This window comes from Alosa pseudoharengus, unplaced genomic scaffold, assembly GCF_046254945.1.
Source record: "Alosa pseudoharengus isolate Yale_2024_CS ecotype anadromous, Long Island Sound unplaced genomic scaffold, YU_APseudo_1.1 YU_APseudo_1.1_scf_13, whole genome shotgun sequence".
Classification (NCBI taxonomy): domain Eukaryota; kingdom Metazoa; phylum Chordata; class Actinopteri; order Clupeiformes; family Clupeidae; genus Alosa; species Alosa pseudoharengus.
This window is the reverse complement of record NW_027468598.1, coordinates 19,451,468-19,471,412: the sequence shown is the minus strand read 5'-3', so window position 1 is coordinate 19,471,412 and position 19,945 is coordinate 19,451,468. Positions and strand designations below refer to the sequence as shown.

General features: G+C 46.4%; 1 protein-coding gene across 1 annotated transcript in view; it reads right to left on the bottom strand.

Annotated features, from left to right (window-relative positions):
- LOC143121795 (FRAS1-related extracellular matrix protein 2-like) overlaps nucleotides 1-19,945 on the bottom strand; it is an 81,488-nt gene that overhangs the window by 7,605 nt on the left and 53,938 nt on the right. The window contains exons 7-16 of the mRNA XM_076282391.1: nucleotides 11,468-11,617; nucleotides 8,692-8,901; nucleotides 7,916-8,113; nucleotides 6,914-7,078; nucleotides 6,463-6,645; nucleotides 5,978-6,108; nucleotides 5,123-5,278; nucleotides 3,869-4,172; nucleotides 2,534-2,665; nucleotides 1,482-1,813 (exon numbers count right to left, since the gene is read on the bottom strand). Of these exons, the coding sequence (XP_076138506.1) occupies nucleotides 1,482-1,813; nucleotides 2,534-2,665; nucleotides 3,869-4,172; nucleotides 5,123-5,278; nucleotides 5,978-6,108; nucleotides 6,463-6,645; nucleotides 6,914-7,078; nucleotides 7,916-8,113; nucleotides 8,692-8,901; nucleotides 11,468-11,617 (1,961 nt within the window). The remainder of the gene's footprint in view (nucleotides 1-1,481; nucleotides 1,814-2,533; nucleotides 2,666-3,868; nucleotides 4,173-5,122; nucleotides 5,279-5,977; nucleotides 6,109-6,462; nucleotides 6,646-6,913; nucleotides 7,079-7,915; nucleotides 8,114-8,691; nucleotides 8,902-11,467; nucleotides 11,618-19,945) is intronic.

Sequence of the window (19,945 nt, the reverse complement as noted above, 5' to 3'; positions counted from 1 at the left end):
TTAACATGTTTCAGGACGCCAAACTTTGGTTTGCTGATCGTGAATGTGATGTTGAATTGTTACCACTAGGTGTCACTGTGGGTACTGGGTAAGCAGAGCCGTATATATACGGCTGGTGAGCACAACCTGTTCAACAACAAAGAGTGCCGTCGGGCTGTGGATTGCTGCAGGCATCAATACCCTACTTTTCAAAAAACATTAACAGTGAAGGCCCGAGCCCCGAGACGAGAAAAACATCCCAATTAAATCACACATGTCATATTACATAAATACCCAATTTAACAACATTTGTTTGGATCCTCTGACAAAAAACCCTTACTCTGCCCATATGTAGACATGCTCTGTGTGGGTCTGCCAGCTGACATTTGACTGCTCCACCCGGTCAGTGCTGAGTGCTTTGGGGAGTGACTGGGGAGAGGCTGACCGCTGACTGTCTCCAGCTGAGGTGATGAGTGCTAAGAGGTTCACGTTAGCCTGGCGCGGCCCCTTCTGCCCTCGCGGCGCCCTCTCCACAACGCCTCCTCACTTTTAATTAACTGCCGGGCCGAGCTAATAGAAGCCCCTCGTTTCCACGGTGAGGGTGAAGGGCTGACGAGGCGAGGCATGTGAGCAGGGAGGGCACGGGGAACGATGGGATGGACGATGAAGAGGGGTGTCCACTCCCCCCTCCCCCCCCAACGACCCCCACTCCCTCTGTGTGTGTGTGTAAAACGACTGTTTTCAAAAGTGTCAAGAGACACAGAAGGAAACAAAGAAGGGCTGAGACAAAAGGGAGAAGAAGGATTGAACCGTAAAGCAGCTTTTATGATCCGCATGTGGGCTTCGCCTTCTCGACCCGCCATTCCAGCTGGAAGATGGCGGGAACCCCGAAGAGAGAGGTAGGTGTTTGGAACAACAGCGGTGGCTGCCGCTGTCAGAGACAGTGTGCAGCTTTGTGGGCGATGTAATAGCTTAACGGCACACAGCAGCCCGCACAGCATAACGCAGTGTAGCTGGACTCCGCTGGGCTTTCTTACCATTTAGATGTCTCTCACAAAGACACAGTGACACGAGCAGGAGGCTCCTGTTTAAAACGGGCCAAAAATAACCTTTGGAAACAATACAAAATGGCAAACCACATACAGACATGGAAAGACCCACTGCAGAGGAAGCACTACATTATCCACAAAGCAGAGGTCAAGACTTTACTGCTGCTAGTAATATATTTTCCCCAGTTGTTACATTCCATCACAGTCGAGGATGGCCTGACAGCTTCATTTCATGAGCGCTGAACTCTGGTATTTTACTGTATGAAGACCTTGAGGCTTGGAATTTTGTGTCTTTATGAAAACACCGTTGAGGTCCATTTGATCAGCTGACAGGATGACATGTTTACCACGCTGTGTGCACGCCTTTCCACCCAGACTCCCTTAACGCCAACCCCCCCCCCCCACACACCTTCCTGTCCGAACAGTTATGGTTCCGCGGCAGCTTCTCCTCACCTGTCCGTCGGTCCCGATGGTGCCTCCGCAGTCACTGAGCAGCTCGGACATGTCGTAGTAGCTGGTGAACTCCCAGAGGCAGGCCTCCAGGTTGAGGTTGCGATAGAAGCGCAGGGCGCCCGAGCCGCGCAGGGCGGGGCTGTACTGGTAGGGCGCCGTCTGGCCGATGACCTCTGGGTTGCGCGTGGCCTCGGTCAGGAAGCCGTGGCGCGTCTGCACCTCGTGGTGGTCCAGCAGGTTGGAGCAGCGGTGGTTGCCCACGCGCGTGCCGTCGGGGCTCAGCGTCAGCTCGAAGTTGGACAGGGGCCGCGTGGAGACCACGGGCAGCATGCCTGAGAGGGGTGGAGATGAGGAGAGAGGGATGAGGAGGAGGAGGTAGGGAGAGAGAGGAGGAGAGGAGGGTTAGATGAGGAGGAGGAAGAGGAGGAGGTAGGTTGGGAGAGAAAAGAGGAGGGAAGAGGAAAGGAGAAGAGGGTTGTGAAAAAGAGAAAACAGGACAGTAGAGAAACCAGGAAAGAGGGAATAAAGAGTGGAAAAAAGACAAAAGGTGAGTATAGAAGAGAGGAGATGGGAACACCAATTTTGGCATGATAACAGTTTAATAGATGCACAATCCAGCCATATGAAAGGACAAAGCCCAGGCAAGGGAATCATGACTTCCCACTTGTGCCCTAAACACCTGGCATCAGTTGCAGGATGCCTCACTAAGGGAACAGGTAACACTTTCAAAGTGAAGCACAAAAAAAATCATAAACCCAGACAAATAAAGACGACTGCCTGTGTGTGAGCTGGAGAGGCAGAAGCACTGCTGCCACTGGCGCCTTCTCATTCCGTACGAATGAGCCTGCAGCAGGGCCATCTGTGAGCATCCAATTAATTATGCCATGTTCCCACCGTAGTGCATCCCAAATGTGGTCAATCTCCATCTCTTTCATGATCAGTCACAGTGGAGGACAGATTCTTCCAGCCACCAACTCCCCCCAACACACACACACACACACAAAAACACACACAACACACGACACACACATAGACACATGGCGCCCCCTCACCGTCGATGTGTGGCATGGTGACAGTCAGCTTGACGAGGTTGGGGTGGTCCGGGTCGTCGGCTCCTGTGTAGCGCAGCTTGGCGGAGAAGGGCTCGGCTCCAACCGTGCCCACAACCCGGGGCTGGCACATACCTGACAGGGCACGCGGCGGGGAGGTGAGATTGTTACAGGTGAAGTCATTATCAAGCAGCTGCCAAGTGCATTCACGCCCCTACACACACATACACACACACACACACACACACACACACACACACACACACACACACAGACACACACACATACACACACACTCTCTCTCACACACACACACTCACTCAGACACACTTACACAGCCACCAGCAGGGTAATAGAAGACTTGGAGTAATGACAGGAAACACAGAACTTTTTCTGAATGTACAAAAGAAACCGCTGTATCCGTCACTATCTGGCTCTTTCTCCTGGGTGGCTTCTTGATAAAAATAAGTCAAATTAGCTGCTCTCATGTCGTTAGAAGACAATTACCCCTCCTGCGGCTGCGAGTCACAGAATAGAGACATTATGCCCTCGCCCTCGATGCAGCCCGGCTCATGTTCCTCCTCCTGACTTTGTTCAGTACACACTGCCAAGGTCAGCTGCTTAAACCCCCAGACTACACACTACACAAGCTGATGTATGCATGGACTGTAGTGTAGTGAGCCAAGGGCAAAAGTGCTTTGGAGTCTGGCTGTGCATACAGGGATTCATCTGCAGCCTTCATGGCAGTTTGCACTTGTAAACACACACCCATTCCATCTCTGAGCTCTCACCCCTTTGAATTTATTGGAGTTTTTGGTGGAACCCACCCAGAAGCTTTTAATGAACCAACAAACAGTATTTTCTTCAAGAAAATCTGAAGAATCAGAAGCATCTGAGGTCTAATAGGACTTTTCTGTAGAAGTCAACTGAGTTGCCCCTGTAACACTCACACAAACCCACCCACAACTTCTATGTGTATCTGGTGGTTTGTATAAAATGTATAAATAAATACATAAATAAATAAATAAATAAATAAATAAATAAATAAATAAATAAATATATTTATTTATTTATACATTTTTGCATTTATGTGTGTATATATATACACATAAATGCAGATCCATGTAAATAAACTATATTAATGCAGAGCTCCATACATGCACAGCTATAATATATATGTACTGTATATTTATTATGTAGTTCTACATACATGCAGAACTACATAAATGAACTACATAAATGAACTACATAAATTAACTACATAAAAGAACTACATAAATGAACTACATAAAAGAACTACATAAATGGTGGAGGAGCAGTGGAGCTGGCGTCGCTCACCTTCCTCGACGCTGATAGACACCACAGGGCTGCTGAGCTCCAGGCCTTCGTCCCCGTCGGCGTTGACGGCGCGGGCGGCGCACTGGACCCGCGAGCCGGCCTGGAAGTAGACGGAGTCAAGCGTGATGAGCTTGGACGAGGTGAAGAAGGTGTCGAAGTCCACCTCGCGCATGGGGCTGGTGACGCCGTCTGGTCCTGTGGGGGCGCTCACGAGCCAGCGGTAGCGCGTTAGCGTGTCGTTGATGCTCTCGCTCACGCAGATGGAGCCTGTCTTGTCAAAGTCGGGATACTTGGGGTTGCAAGCCTGGAGGTGAGACGTGGACATAATAAAAAAAAATGAGTATGGAATACAATACTGCAAACTGCTCATCATAATTTAGAGTGCCTAGAGGCTGGTGTTGCCAATATTAAGGATTAAGCAACAGGTATATAGTTGATGCCATAATGTTTCATGGTTGAGGTTGTTTGAGTATGATTACTGTGATGTTTAACCACTAATACAAGGGATTTAATAATCTTGTTGTGAGACGAAAATACATAAAATAAATATTCTACAGGAATCAAATACATACTACTACATCTACAAAATAGAAGTTATGTAGTGCAACATATTTGTCATGAATACACATTAATAATTTGAATTCTCATTCATGTTTTGGTGAGGTGGCCATGTTGGCATCGATCAACATTCTTCAAAAATGTATTCCGTTCATATACAGTATTCCGTTGAATACTGTATTCCAACTTCAGACTTGCATATATGCTTCAGGTAGCCAAGGTAGCATGCTGTTGTATATTGACAAGTAGGTGTAGGAATGTGCCTAGAATCTGATGCATAATTGAATCTCTAAATCATTTATTCCTTCCAGGGATGTTTTGCATGTTACATGTTATCCACAGGCTATTGTATTCTGAGATACCCTTTGTGAATGTTTCATTATTGACAAAAGAAAATCAATGACAGGATTTGCTGAAGCGTTGGATGATCTAGGGCAGGTAAATCAAACAGAATCCATACAGCCTTTCTCTGGCCTAGGCTATGGAGTTGTACAGTATGTACCTGATATATAATGCATGTCTTTGCAGTGCAAGGTGATTTGGGTGGAGATCTGACTTTCCTGACAATGAATGGCAAGCATCAAATTACAGAGCAATGTTTTTTTTTTTTTTTTTTTTTAATCAGAAAGCTCATGTTAATTGTGGAGTGATGAAATAATTTGGACATCGATCTGGTCATGGATTTAAGGGGCTCACCGTCACACAGACCACAGGATAGCCAGCGGGGGGAAGGGCATCCCTGCTAATCCTAATCTCATCGTACTGGAGCAGAGACACCACCAGAGGCACCGAGGGAAAGGTGACATCCGCCATGCTGTTGGTCTCCTCAATGTAGATGATGGCCTTGTTCATCTGGGAGAAGATGACCAGAGACATGGTAAAACACATTGTGCCACCACTGACATCACTGTATGAGGCAATGCTAAGTACTGTATGCTGTGGAAGACCAAACTGACCAGAATGAATGTACTAACTAAACAGTTAAAGAACCCCAAATGTTATAAATCAAAATGGATCAAGACATTGTAGATTCATTTGGATAAAAAGTACCCAGTACAATTTATGTATAGGTTGAATGCTTATTATTAAAAACTTTTGCCAAGGTCTCATTCCATGTTAGCCCTGAGACTGTAGAACAGGGGCCCTCAACACATAGCTCGCAAGCTACCAGTAGCTCCCCACCTGTTTCTGAGTAGTTCTCCAAAATGTTCTAAAATTTGATGACTCAGTCACTTGGTAAACCTGCTAAAAGTACGATCTACAAACATATTCAGCTGTTTTGAGTGGAGGTCAGCTATGCGCTATTACTAGCATAAAATATTGGTAGATCTCGGCCACATTCACTTAATCAAAGTAGCTCTCGGAAGGTTGGAGACTCAGAAGGCTGTAGACTTTAATTGGAGCTCTATCTCAGTTGAGCTGCCTGGCACACAATATGGCTGAGGGATATAACAGTTTAAAAAAATGTCCATGTAACATGCATGTAACTGTAGCTGGTGAGTGGCATGTCTACATGAGGACTGGTGAGTAGCATTTGTTTCTTCCACCAACCTGTGTCTCAGCCACCATGTTCTCGTCAGGCTTCAGGTGTACAGTGAAGGCCTCTCGCATCTCGCGCACGCCATCATACAGGATCTCCACCTCCACATAGTGTCGAGTATCGCCCGCTTTGAACTCCACATCTGTTGCGAGCCCAGAAGTACACATGAGCTGTGCAGTAATTGTGTAACCTTCAACGTCTCTGTGATTCATTAATGCCTACTAAAAATAAAGAAAAACCTTTTTTCTCGTTCTACTTTGAGTGCGGTGGCATTTTTCTCTGAGAAGTGTGACATTTTTCCCATACAAATGCTAATTAGCTGCATGCAATTAGCACAAATTACGGAGGTGTAATTCTCTCATTAAATTTGCATCAGTCTCAATTACCACACTACCTGTGTGGAGACTGGGCTCCGAATCCCTCAACTCGCTGTTCCAATCTTTATTTTTATTTTTTCACATTTCCTGTTCAGCATGTCCCTCAATGGCACCCTTACCCTCTGACACTGGGTGGTAGTCTTCACCCGAGGATGCAGAGCCGTCCTTGGTGTGCACACGCACCACAGAAACTTTGGACGTGTCTCCTATGCGGATCACTGGGATCTTCAACACCGACACCTGGCCAACCACCTTGGGCTCGCTCACGCTGAACTTCGTCTCTCCAAACTTGATTATGGCCTCTGAATTAATATGAAAAAGGAAGACAAAAGACTGCATTACCCACAATTACACATTCTCACCACAATCATTTGAAAAATGCTTCTAGGCATCCTTCCTTGAGTGATACACCATGACGACGGTAACAAGACCTCAAAACTATCTGAGAACTGTCACTGTTTCATTTAAATGAGCACTTCAAAGTGTCATGTCTGAAAAGTCTGTGTGTTTGTGGGAGGGGTTGCTGTGGAAGTTTACACTGCTTGAGGGGTTATCTGGGGAATGTCTTACTGTCAGTGTCGTCCTTTATCTTGACCAGCGTCTCGTTCTGAACGCCGACGGATGCTCCGAAAGGAGACTCGCTCTTCGGGCTCCCCAAGACCAGACGGAGCTCCTCCACTTCCTCGTGCTCGTTGTCGTCCACCAGAGTCAGCACGCATGGCTTCTCCACCTCACCTGAGAAAACACACACACACCCATACATAAACACACACACACCAACACACACACACAAACCCACCCACACACAAACACACACACACACCACACACACACACACACACACACACACACACACACACACACACACACACACACACACACACACACACACACAGATGTTGATACATGTTGACTAGTCTTGTAGGACCCATCTCCCTTTTTAGACTCTCTCCATTTTTGTTGTGTGTGACCAATACTAACCAACTCAGAACTTTATTTAGTCTGTACATCAACCAGTCCTCCCATAGACAAATGGGGATCCTTTTTCTTGTTGTTCTAACTTAACTCCCCCCGACATACAGAACTGCTTGGAGCACACTAGGGGTAGGCATGCTTGAGCAAGGCTGAGATAAATAAAAATACAGAGAATGACTTTCAGCAGTCCAAACAGCTCTGTTTCAAAGGTTTAATTATCCCTCTGTCAGATACTTTTAAAAACAGCAGGGTGTTGTCAGCAAAAACAGATTGTGACACTCCGAGTCTGAGTCTGAACTCTCATTACCTCTAATTATTTATTGCATTACTAATAAACTCAAGGTACCATATTAGGCACTATCAAATAAAGCAAATCAGTGGTACCGTTCTGAGTTAAACTAAGCTTGTGTAATAGAGAGCTAACAGGGTATCCTAACTACATCTGAGCTGTTAAATACAGTATGCTCGTTCCTAATAGCAAAGCAACACTAGCAGTGACAGAAAGAACACAGAGACAAATTTGTATCGCTCGCTCGCATCGAGCGTAGTTAGGATTTGGTGTAAGGCTTGTGAGAGTTTGTGTTGGCTGTGTTTTACCTGGCAGGAAGGTGATGATGGAATCGTCTGTGTTGGGTCTCTCGTTGAAGTCCATCATGACCTGGGCAGTGCCCTGGCGCGTGTAGCAGCGCACGGTGGACCTGTAACTTATGTCGCCACTGCGGTACACCAGGGCCGAGATGTGCCCATCGTTCTCGTTGCCCATGTACATGGTGTCCTGGAACTGGACCTTCGGCACTGAGGAAACAAAGGATCCAGAATCATCCATGCTGTCCCAGTGTTTTAGTGCCACTACTGCTTTGATTGCACATATTTATATTTATTTTATATTACTATAAACCATACCACTTTCTTAACTGTATACTACTGTCTACACTGCACTATATGTCTTATACTGTTTATATTGCACCACTTGTCTATACTGTATATATCACATTGCACTTTTCTGCTTTTTTTGCACTTATTAGCACTGGTTAGACGCAAACTGCATTTCGTTGTCTACAGTGTATGTACTTGTACTCTGCACAATGACAATAAAGTTGAATCTAATCTACTCTAAATCTAATCTAATTGAGAGCGATCACCTAAACACCAACACCTATTGCTATTTGCCTCTTACTAAAAGTAACAAATGGATCAAGACAAGAGATCTCTGACAGTAATGCAAAGAATTTAGATGACAGAAATATTTTCTGAATGTGTTTCAACAAAACTGGATGAAGTCAGCCTCTTTTCATGCCATTAATAAAGTGCTTTGAGCAAGGGCATGCCACACATGAATGTCTGAATGGGATGTTTCAAGGTTGAGCACTCACAGTCAGACACAGAGTCGTTGATGAAGATGGTGGCTTTGCCTGGCTCTCCCATGATGCCGTTCATGGGCATGCGTAGGACCAGCTCAAACTTCTCAGGTCCCTCCAGAACCGGCTGGCCAAGGTCGTCCAGAATGGTGACCCGAATGGTCTGCATGGTTACCCCTGGGGCAAAGTCCAGGTTCCGGCTAATGCCAACGTAGTCCAGACCAGCTGCAGAGAACATAACAGCATCAAGCAAATATAAATATTACCCCATGAAGGAGATGCAGTTCATTGTCAGTCCTTTACATATCTAAACTGATACCCGTTTAATCCTTTATCTTCCATGTCTAAACTACCAGTTTTCAGTTCAAAAAGTTTACCTTCAAGTTTTTCCAAATTTAAACAAAGAAATATTGATTGATTTTATTGACAAATTAAATTATTGTCTTCCATTAGCAACCCTTTTAATGATAACAGTAGGTTGGTTCTCTGGTTGCCCCTTGTATTAGCTACACTAATTACATTTTTAATTAAAATCCAGATCTAGCATCCAAATGTAATGCACTTAATTGCCAACAACACTCAAGATTAGGGGTCAATAAAAGTTCACACCAATCTGAAATGACAGTCACAACACTAATTAGTAAAGCAATTATAAAATATTCATAATTTCTCAATAATTCATCTTTTTGGCTCAGTTTCTTGTGTTTACTGGTTCTGGTTTACTAGTTCAGAACAATCAGCAGGGGAGCACGTTCTGCCAGCTTCCTCCATCAGTGGGGAAGATAAAGGGGCCGTTTCCGTATCCCCATTCATACTGATAAGCACAATCAGACTACAGTGCAGCCATCAACGCTTTGGAGCTAACTTTGCTTTCTCACCTGCAGAAGATACAAAACACTCACGACCCTCCATTTGTTCAGAGTCTGAAGGCCCCTGCTGCAGGACCCATGTTATCTGCTGCAGGCACGGTCAGGTTATTCATTGCTGTGTTTTTTGTGTGAAGGGGGCCCTAGTTACGGTGACTTCCTTCCCCTTGGCCAATCTCCCAGCCCACTCACCCACCACCACCTCCCAGCACCCCCACCCCCCTCCCCTCCGGTGCGTCTGTGGTGGCCAGGGGAGCATGTCAGCGAGGAGACTGGATTTCCACCCAAGACGCCAGAGATTAGATTAACGCAGAAACAATATTTGATATGTGTGGTGGTGAGAGGTAGGAGGAGGAGGAGGGGTAGGAGGTAAAGAGAGGTAAGGAGCAGCAGGGAGATGCACCCCAAACCCCCTCTCTCCTTCTCTCCTGCAGCAGGCGCCTATCCTGGCCAGTGGGCACCGGAGCCGGATGCTCCAGAAATCCCAGCAGTACCCCCAGCCCAGCTCCTCTGGCAACCCTCCATGCTTACACACATGTGCACACAGACATGAGTGAGCGAACACACACACACACACACACACACACACACACACACACACACACACACACACACACACACATATGACTGAGCGAACACACAACACAAACACAAACACAAACACACACACACACACACACACACAAAACACACATGGAGACACCCATAGAGACACCAACGCACACATGGCCATTAATTCAACTGGCTGCACTCAATGCCTCACAGTCCCAGCAGTACCAAGACCTGCACTTCCCAAAACCTCCAACACAAACACGAGCAGACACACACACAACCCCTCTGCGCACACACACCCGCCCACACACACACACACACACACACACACACACACACACACACACACACACACACACACACAGAGCTTCACTACAAAATCCAAGCCGTCTGAATCCAGCACTGTTTACATTCCCCAACGAACCAACAAAAGAGCCTTCAATCTCTCTCTCCTTGCTTCTCTCACTCTCTCTCTCTCATAACCTCTTTCACTGTCTACTCATCGTTCTCTTTGTCTTTCCCTCCATTCCATATTCTCTCCATTCCATATTCTCTCTTGCCCTCTTTCAGTCTCAGCATATCTCTACATACCCCTATATCTCATTCTCAGTCAACATCTCTCTCTCTCTCTCACACACAATTTCTCTCTCTTGTATCTTTACCTCTACTCTTCTGTAATTTATCTCTCTATCCCACTCTCTCTCTCTCTCTCTCTCTCTCTCTCTCTCTATTCTGGCTTGTTCAAGGCAAACGTCAGCCCAAGGCCTCTGAAGTCGACTATGCGTGTGTTATCAGTACTGACATCCCTCCTCCACGTATCACATCTCCAGCGCAGATCACTCCATCCTTGATAACAAGCTCACTATTGATCTTGGATGGTGAAAAATTCATTACAGCTGCATTGGAGTTGCGTTCAGATCTGAATAGGGCAATAAGCGTCAAAATAAAATGTCTACTTTCACATTATACACATGTAGTCGTAAATTAGCCCTCTAGTGTTTTAGCTTCACAGAGTAAATAAATGGCTAGACGTTTGGCGGTTAGGTTCCCCACGCTCTCGTAGGCCACGACGGGTGTTACTCTCCAAGACAAGACTGCAGTTTAGCACCTTTGGGGTTCTTTGGCTTGTTTCCATTAAGGAATTGATCTAAACAGAATCGTTTGCTGTGGAATCCTCTGATGTATCTTCGGGTGTTATTTCTGTTGCTCTTTACTGCTATTACTGACCCTCAGAAGACCAAAGAGGGCTGCTAGCAATGGAAGGCTCTTTGAGACCAAATGAGTAGCAGCATGCAGACTGGACAAAGGCAATTCCACTGAGACATGATAGTTCTGCTTGATGGATGTTGCAGCTTGGTTGGGGAGTTCCTCACCTTCAGCTGACACAGGGTCAGTTTTCCTCGAGCGTACTGTCACCGTGCCCGTCTGGGAGAGGTCTGTGCCCGTCCTCCATACCCGCACCTCCACGTAACCATCACTCTCATCCACGTGGTATTCTGTATCGCCAAAGTAGAAAACGGGTGCTGTGGATAAAGGGGGAAAAAAGTACATTTTCAATCCTTCAGTAGATATATTTCCCTATAGCTTTACTTGCAAATAACCAGAGGCCAGGGAGGAAGGTAATCTCTATGTAACAATACTGCTATCCACGGCTCCTGCCAAGCTCAGGGCTACACCTTTAATCACTCAAGGTAAAAAGCTGGGACTTGTCATAGATATTGAATCCAAGACATATGTGATGAGGTGCATCATGGCAAACTTTATTTATATACAGAACAGACTGTGCCAAGGATAACTCCCAGCCCTTGGGCATCAAATCAATACCTGGCATCAAATTGATAAATTATGTAACATAAGATAATAACAGTGAAAATTCTAAAAGAGTGACCAAAAGAAGAGGTGAAAAGAGAACAGGCAATGCTAAAAACAGACAATAAAAACAATAAGAGTTGCATTAAATAACATAAGAAAACCACAGAAGTTGTCAAAGGGTTAAGAGACACAATCTAATGCATACTTTACCATTTCACCCAGAAGACCAAAGGACAAAAGTTACAGCCAATGACTCTATAGATACAGTACATCCCAATCTTTCTAGAGTTGTGGCGATTGACCAACATCTCCAATTATTAGGCTCATGTCTCAGATGACTTAGGTAGGGATAGTGAAAGGGAAAAAGGGAACTGGCCAGCACACACAAGGCCCATCACCATGTCTCCCGAGGACCCCGGTCCAGGAGACTGAGGACATGTCCCCTGCTACGAAGCCACTAAACCAAAGGTTAGTTCCAGAAGAGCCCTTCATGGAAGACCAGCTCAACACCATGGTGTACGTGGACAATGTGACCCAGCCCCAGTCTGCACTGACCCTGGGGAGTGACCTTCGGCCTGTCTATTTTGCTGACTCCTTTGCACACTGCTTTGCTCCATCGGCTGAAGAGCATCGCTACCTCAGCAAAAAATATATATTTTAGTAGGCTATGCCTTACTGGTATTTCAAACTATATATATTTTGACCAATAAAATTAATTATTTTAAAATACAATGTCTCAATGTTTAGAGGGACTGTGTGTGCAGAGCCTCCATCATACAGTTCCACTGACCTGAGATCTGTCAGTATGATAAAAATTGACTTGATGATCCTACAGCTATCCTCGCAGGTATAATTACATGATAGAGTGTGAAAGTGTGTGAGAAGAGCACATTTGTGTGGGCACGCTGGCACCAGTTTCTAGGCTGTAATTGGGGTGCTCCACGGTTGTTTTACATGTATACATTACAGCATACATAAAATGCTGCTTTAGGGGTCTTTTCTCCTTTGCGGAGTAATTCCATTCTGCTAGAGTTTTGTTTCTTTCCTCCTTTAGGTGCATTGGGCTCAGAGGGTGGTGAGAGAGAGAAAGAGAGAGAGAGAGAGAGAGAGAGAGAAAGAGAGAGGGAGAGAGAGAGGGAGAGAGAGAGAAAGGAGGGGGGAGAGGGAGAGAATGGTTATACTGAGAGATAATAAAGGGAGGGAGAGCTTGGAGAAAGTGTATGGATATATGAGTGTGTGATCAAGATAGCAAGACAATAGAGAGAGAAAGAAAAGAAGACAAAGAGTGTGTGTGAGAAGAGAGAGAAAGACAAAGAGCAATGAGGAAAGCAACAAAAAGAAAGAGAGAGAGCAGAGAGAGAGAGAGAGAGAGAGGGAGAGAGGGAGCTCTCCAGCTTGACAGGTCGTCTAGAGGAAGTCAGGACAGAAGCGCCAGTCCAGGCCTGTCTGACTGCAATTAGTGCTGAAATTCCTCCGCAGCCCAACATGCCCGCTGTCACGCTCACCCCCCACCCCCCCCACCCCCCCGGCTCCTGCCACAGAAAAGGCTGGCGTTAACCCCTAACTCTCCCTCTCATTCCTCTCCCTCTCTTTTCTCCTTGTCTCTTTCTCTCTCTCTCTTTTTCTTTAAGTCCAGAGACAAGCTGTCAGCTAGCGTGGCCGTGGGAGAGTGGCGGGTGCTGATTGAAGTTTAGCCTCCCCGGAGCTCTTGACATCCCCCTGGGAGGATGGAGGAAGTCTGGGTTAGCGCTGAAAAAATAAACAGGCATCGCCGCCGATGAGACATTTCCCTCCATTCTGTGCCTTGAGAGGATTCGGTTTCTCCAGGTGAGGTGACCTTAGCATTAAGGACGAACAAAGAAGGTCATCTCCACACACAAACACACGCATGCACGCGCGCGCACATACACACACACACAGCCTTCAGCGCACATACACACCTATTGTTTATGCGGATGCCGAGAGTGACAACTTATGTTATGGGTCGTAACTAAATGAGCCTTCAGGGAGCTCCAATCAAACAATAAAGGAGATCTGGAGGTCGTTGACTGAGTAGCATTTTCTTTTTTTGTTTTGTTTCAGTCGGATAATTTAAATTCTGTCGCATTCCCTAAAAAGTTGAAATATGATATAACATCTCCAATCTAGATTATGTACAGTGGAGATTTAAAACCTTTGGTAAACTGCAGTAAGTCACATTGACAAGTTTACATGTGGACTTTTCTCAAGTGCACTTCAGATGATCTTGAGGGGAGTTAGTCATCTGTTGCTCCAACTCTACGCCGCTGCTCACTCTGGCGAGTGCACTCTGTTACTTTTCCCCTTGGCTTTTTCTTCTGTCTTTCTGCAAGTCAAATTACAACTTCAGGCAAATGACTGTTGGGCATAGCCTTGAGGAGCTGCAGGTTCACGCTGCGAAAAAAAGATAAGAAATTCTGCTGGAAGCACTAATTATACTACAAAGCACAAACAGGAACCGGAACAGGAGGGGGGGGGGTAGTCCTCTTTATCTGGGTAAAGGAGACGTTCGGTTCTGCGGACGCGTGCGGTGGGTCTGAGAAAGCAGTGCTGCCAGTATCTGGATCTGCAGACAAGTCAAACACCACAGGCAATAGGAGGCCCACAGCATCGACTGTAATAGGCACTGATTATTTGGGCTTAGCAATGAGGGATCCTGGTGTGTGTGCGTGCGTGCGTGCGTGTGTGTGTGTGTGTGTATGTGTGTGTGTGTGTGTGCTCATAGCTGTCCCCTGTAATCAGATAAGGTAAGGTTCATTTGCATGACAGACAAGCAGGGGGCCATGAGGAGTTATGGCTCATTAACTATAAGGCTAAACCACTGTCTGCTCAACCTCTTCACCTGGCTCCCAGACAAATCAGTCCCCGTCTGTCTTGGGTTACCTGCATGGTGGCACCCGGGACTACCCCCTCAGCTCACCTGCAGCAAGGTCACCTGCAGCAACCTCCACCACACACACACACACACACGCATGGACTCATGGAGTCCCAAACAGCACACATACTAGCAAAAATACACCTTATCACTACAAACCAAGTCATAGTTTTCATTTTTGAATTAAAATAATTGTATTTACTCAATCTACTCAACCCATAAACATAAAAAATAATAAACATAACATAATTCAAATGATGGGTCTGGTTACTTCTACTTGTATGAATGACATTTCTGAGCTATATGACTGTCCCTTTTGTCCTGGCTTCTGCATGACTGCACTGACGTGGTCATGCAGTGACTATTCGTTTTAATTAGAGCCGGGCATAATGATTCTGACCTTCAAGACATTAGGAGGTCCAGATCTCTGAACTACATGCCTGTTGCTTGATGATGCATTTTATGTGCCAAGTGACTCCCCAATCTTGATAGCAATTGAGCTAATATGACCCACTAGCAAGACAACCCATTTCTCCACACAAGCGAGCTCATCTCACCCACTGTTCATAAGCGATTTATCCCAAATTGTTTTGATTTAAAAAGCTGAACACAATGAATATTAGGAGTTTTATAGCTGTGTTTCTTTATATATCGGGCCATTCTATTGAACTCAACTGAAACGTGTGCATAGGAGGATGTCATGCCTTCACTGAGATTTCTACATGGGTGCAGCGGCTCACCGTGCACATTGGCACTTTGAGGCTACACACAAACCACACACCCCCTTACACACACACACACACACACACACAAACACACACACACACACACACACACACACTCTGCGAGGCTGGCTTGACAACTCCATATTCCTCTCCGTCCCATTTTCCCATACTCTTGGCACTTTCCGAATAGACCCCCCATCTCACGGAGGCTCCTTGTCAAAACAGACACGGGTCTGCCATCTCTCCCAGGCCCGCAAGACGCAAAGCAATGCTTCAGCATTTGCCATCGGTCTCAGCGAGCTCCGAGGTCTATTAAAAGTGGTCTGGCGCTGATAAAAGAAGCAATCCGTTTCTCACCGAGGGCATGCGCAGGCCCGGGGTCAGTTTGATACTCTCTACTTAAATCAACACCATGAATCACCCGTGCCATGCCAAATCTCAGCAGCAAATCCCACTTCTCCGCTGAGTGCAGCATCATCAATCTGGTATAAAGCCTTTTGTACTTCACATCGCCCCTGGCAAAGGCCTCCCCTCGAGCAGAAACACATTTTCAAGTCCTGAATTTACATCGCGTAGCCAAACAGCAACCCCTGACAATGAGAAACTTCAGCAGTCCATAAACAGAATTTGATATCAATCCTATCTTGTTTGAGCAGATAAGTAGTATGAAGTATGAGTATGAAGTAGATAAGAGTTATGGGAGATTGAGTCAGAGATAGAGAGGGAGGGAGAGAGATAGAGACCGAAGGAAAGACAGAAAACCACAAATAGAGTGAAAGAGAGAGAGAGAGAAAGAGAGAAAGAAAAAGAGAGACAGAAAAAGAGAAAAAGAAGAAGAGAGAGACAGAGAGAGAGAGAGAAAGACAGAGCGAAAGAGAGAGAGACAGATGTTCCCGTGGGACTGTGGTGGTGGTGTGTTGATGGTGACTGCTTGATCACACGTGAACTCTCCATCACAGTCCCACAGGTCAGTGCGTCCCCCGCCTCTCCCACCTCACCGACCGATTTAATGGCCCACCGCGCCGCGGTTCCGTCACTTTCCCCCGCCACCGACAGAGCAGCGAAAAATTCAATAACGATCACGTTAACGAGGCCAAGCGATAATGGGCACACATCAAAGAGACACGGGTGTTTGAATTCAAGTAGGCTTCAGCATCCCCCTTTTTACTGTCTATCGGCAGGAAAAGAGTCGCTCTTTATCGTCATGGTTACAGCACTAAAATGATGCTCTTCAGGGGGAGGCAGCCAGCTTCTCCAGCTGAAAACAGGCTGCTTTTAACAAACATCCTCAACACAATGACCACCTGACATTAAAAATACAGACTGTATTTGTTTCTTGTGTTATTTTCCACAGAAGACACACAAAAACCCAGAACTGACCAGCTAAAAATTAAAGGATGGTAAAGCTTAAAAGTCAGAATAGGTGAAGAAGTTTTCAGGGGGCACACCTGCTACTCTTGGCAAGTTCTCTAAACCTTGACAGGAAATGAATTATGGACTCCATATATGTGCAGTGCGTATACCTATTCAGATACACCCCCAGCTCTCCCTCTTAGAATTATCTCTCAGTATAACCATTCTCTTCCTCTCCCACCTTCTCTCTCTCTCTCTCTCTCATACACAAAAATGCACACACAGACACACACACACACACACACACACACACACACGGACACACAAAAATTAATCACAGGCTCCATATAGTACATACCCCTACTCAGATACACCCCACCCCCGCCTCTATCTCTCTCTCTCTCTCTCTCTCTCTCTCTCTCTCCCTCTCTCTCTCTCTCTCTCTCTCTCTCTCTCGCTCTCTCTCTCTCTCTCTCACACACACACACACACACACACACACACAGATACAACCCCCAAAATATAACATACACAGTCTCTCTGAACCTCCATGAGAGTGGGTTGTAATGACACCTCGAGGTCCTGACTTGTTGTTGATTTACAGATGGGTGACATCATCAGCCTGTAAATCCACATGCCCCGATCCGCCAGGCAGTCGAAGCAGTCGAGGCAGGCCAGGCATGTCGGTGCTTTACAGCCCAGCCGGCACCACCTCTGGCCTGCCCTTCCTCGACTGGGCCCGGCCCCGGATAGAGACACTCAGACGCGGGCGCGCCAGCAAGCATTAACACAGCAATTACCGTGGCATGAGAGGGCACGACTGCTCGCCAGTCATCGCCAGCAGATCAACACATCGCTAATACGCAGTTGTTGGGAAAGTGGGGGCTGGAGGAGGTGGCAGGGGGGTGGGGGGTGGGGGGATAGGGGGGTCATGTATGGAGGTCCTGGAATACTTTTCTTTGTGGACTGAGCATAGTTGTGAGTGTGTGTGTGTGTGTGCTTTTGTGTGTGTCTGTGTGAGAGGGCATGGAGATGAGTGATGCGTGCCTCTTTGTGCGTGCGTGTGTATGTGTGTGTGTATGTGCATACGTGCATGCGTGCATGCGTGTGTGCATGCCCGTGTTTGTGCATGCGTGTGTGTGTGTGTGTGTGTGTATGTGTGTGTCTATGTCTGCTGAGTGGACTAGGGGATGATTGATGAGGGGGAATGCCACATCTTAAAAGCTGGGTTGGCCCTCAGTTTTCTTCTGATAATATCAGAGGGGACATATAAGAGGAAGCAAGTCGTACATCAACATTATAATGCTCAAATTGACTGCAGCGCTCCAGGGTTTGGCAGGCTTTTGATGTGATGGAGTGTATACCAATGTGTATGCGTGGCTCTGCGTGTGTGTGCGTGTGTGTGTGCACATGTGTATGCATGCATATCTTGTTGTGTGCATGTACACATGCTCTTTGAGTGTGTAGGTCAAAGTTGCTTTACTTTAGAGAGCAGTGTACCAAACATACACAAACAAATTAGTGTGTTTGTGTTGTACTGTGTGTGTGTGAGTGTGTGTGTGTGAGTGTGTGTGTGTGTGTGTGTGTGTGTGTGTGTAATGACCCTACCCCTGTGGCCCCAGGGGGCCTTTTGCCTGGTCCACAGATACAGCCCCCAGACCGGACAAGGTAGAGGGGCAGCTGTTGTTACCACTGTCCACCCTGGGGAGCCACAGCACAGAGCCCCTCACAGACAGAGACAGGTGCAGCAAACTACAACCCACGTAGGCGCGTGCGCACAAATACACACACACACACACAGACACACACACACACACACACACACACACACACACTCAAGCACACTCGTTGAAGAACATCCATATATGCACATACACATGTACAGACATACAAGTTCCAGACACGACACTTTCCCAGACACACACACACACACACACACACACACACACACACACACACATACACACACACACACCTTTACTCACAGGACTGCATGATGCTAGTTTCTGAGCCCTTCCATAACTGACATTGCCAACTCACACACACACACACACACACACACACACACACACACACACACACACACACACACACACACACACACACACACACACACACACACACACACTTTGCTATCTGTTTTCCTGACTTTCCCAAGTCTTTACATCAGGAATGGTTTTGCCACACAGGATCCAGTGGCTTCAGGAGAAGCATGGCGCCGTGTTATGCTGACATCATGTGAGATTTATTCTCTTCGTTGAAGGGGGAAAAAGAGGGGGATGAGGTTGCTCAGATTTCAGGTAAATGTAGCACACTGACAAGTACCAGACTGGGGCTCCAGGCTATGCATTTTTTCTTCTTTCTTTCTTTCTTTCTTTCTTTCTTTCTTTCTTTCTTTTTTTTCTTTACTCCTCCTTCTCTATTCTCCATTTGTCCACTCCAGATGGAACCAGGGATGGAAAATAAGATAACAATATAAAATGTACACAAAGCAAGTTTACACAAAGGAGGGAGGAGGCTGCATCTGTAATCCCTGCATCCCACCCCCTCCCCCCCTCCCCCTCCTCCTCTCCACACACACACACATACTCTGATTCCCATCAGACAAAGTCACCCTTATGAAACCAGATCACCTTGCCAAGTGATACGGCTAAGAGGCTTCAGACTGCCATTCAACTGCTCCATCTTGAGCAGAGAAAAGGGTGGAGGGGATGATAACAAGAGGCCAGATCACAGCATACAGGGTGCCGACGGAGCTAATCAGCAGAGTCTCCCTTAGCTTGGCCTTAGAGTAATGAGGCTGCTGTGTTTGTCCTTGTAACAGTGTTGAGGACTAATTTGGCTGAAAATGCCACATTTACATGGTGTGCGTGTCTGAGAAAGAGTTTTTTGAGTTGATGCCAACATGCATCTTGGGTTTCTGCTGTCTCCACTGGGAAACCCTCTTTACGTTCGGAAACCAAGTGTGTCTCCTTCCAAATCCAGGAGACGTACAAAGGGTGTGTGGGGAAGGGTTATGTCTTATGCCTACTTCAACACTCTCTCACACACACACACACACACACACA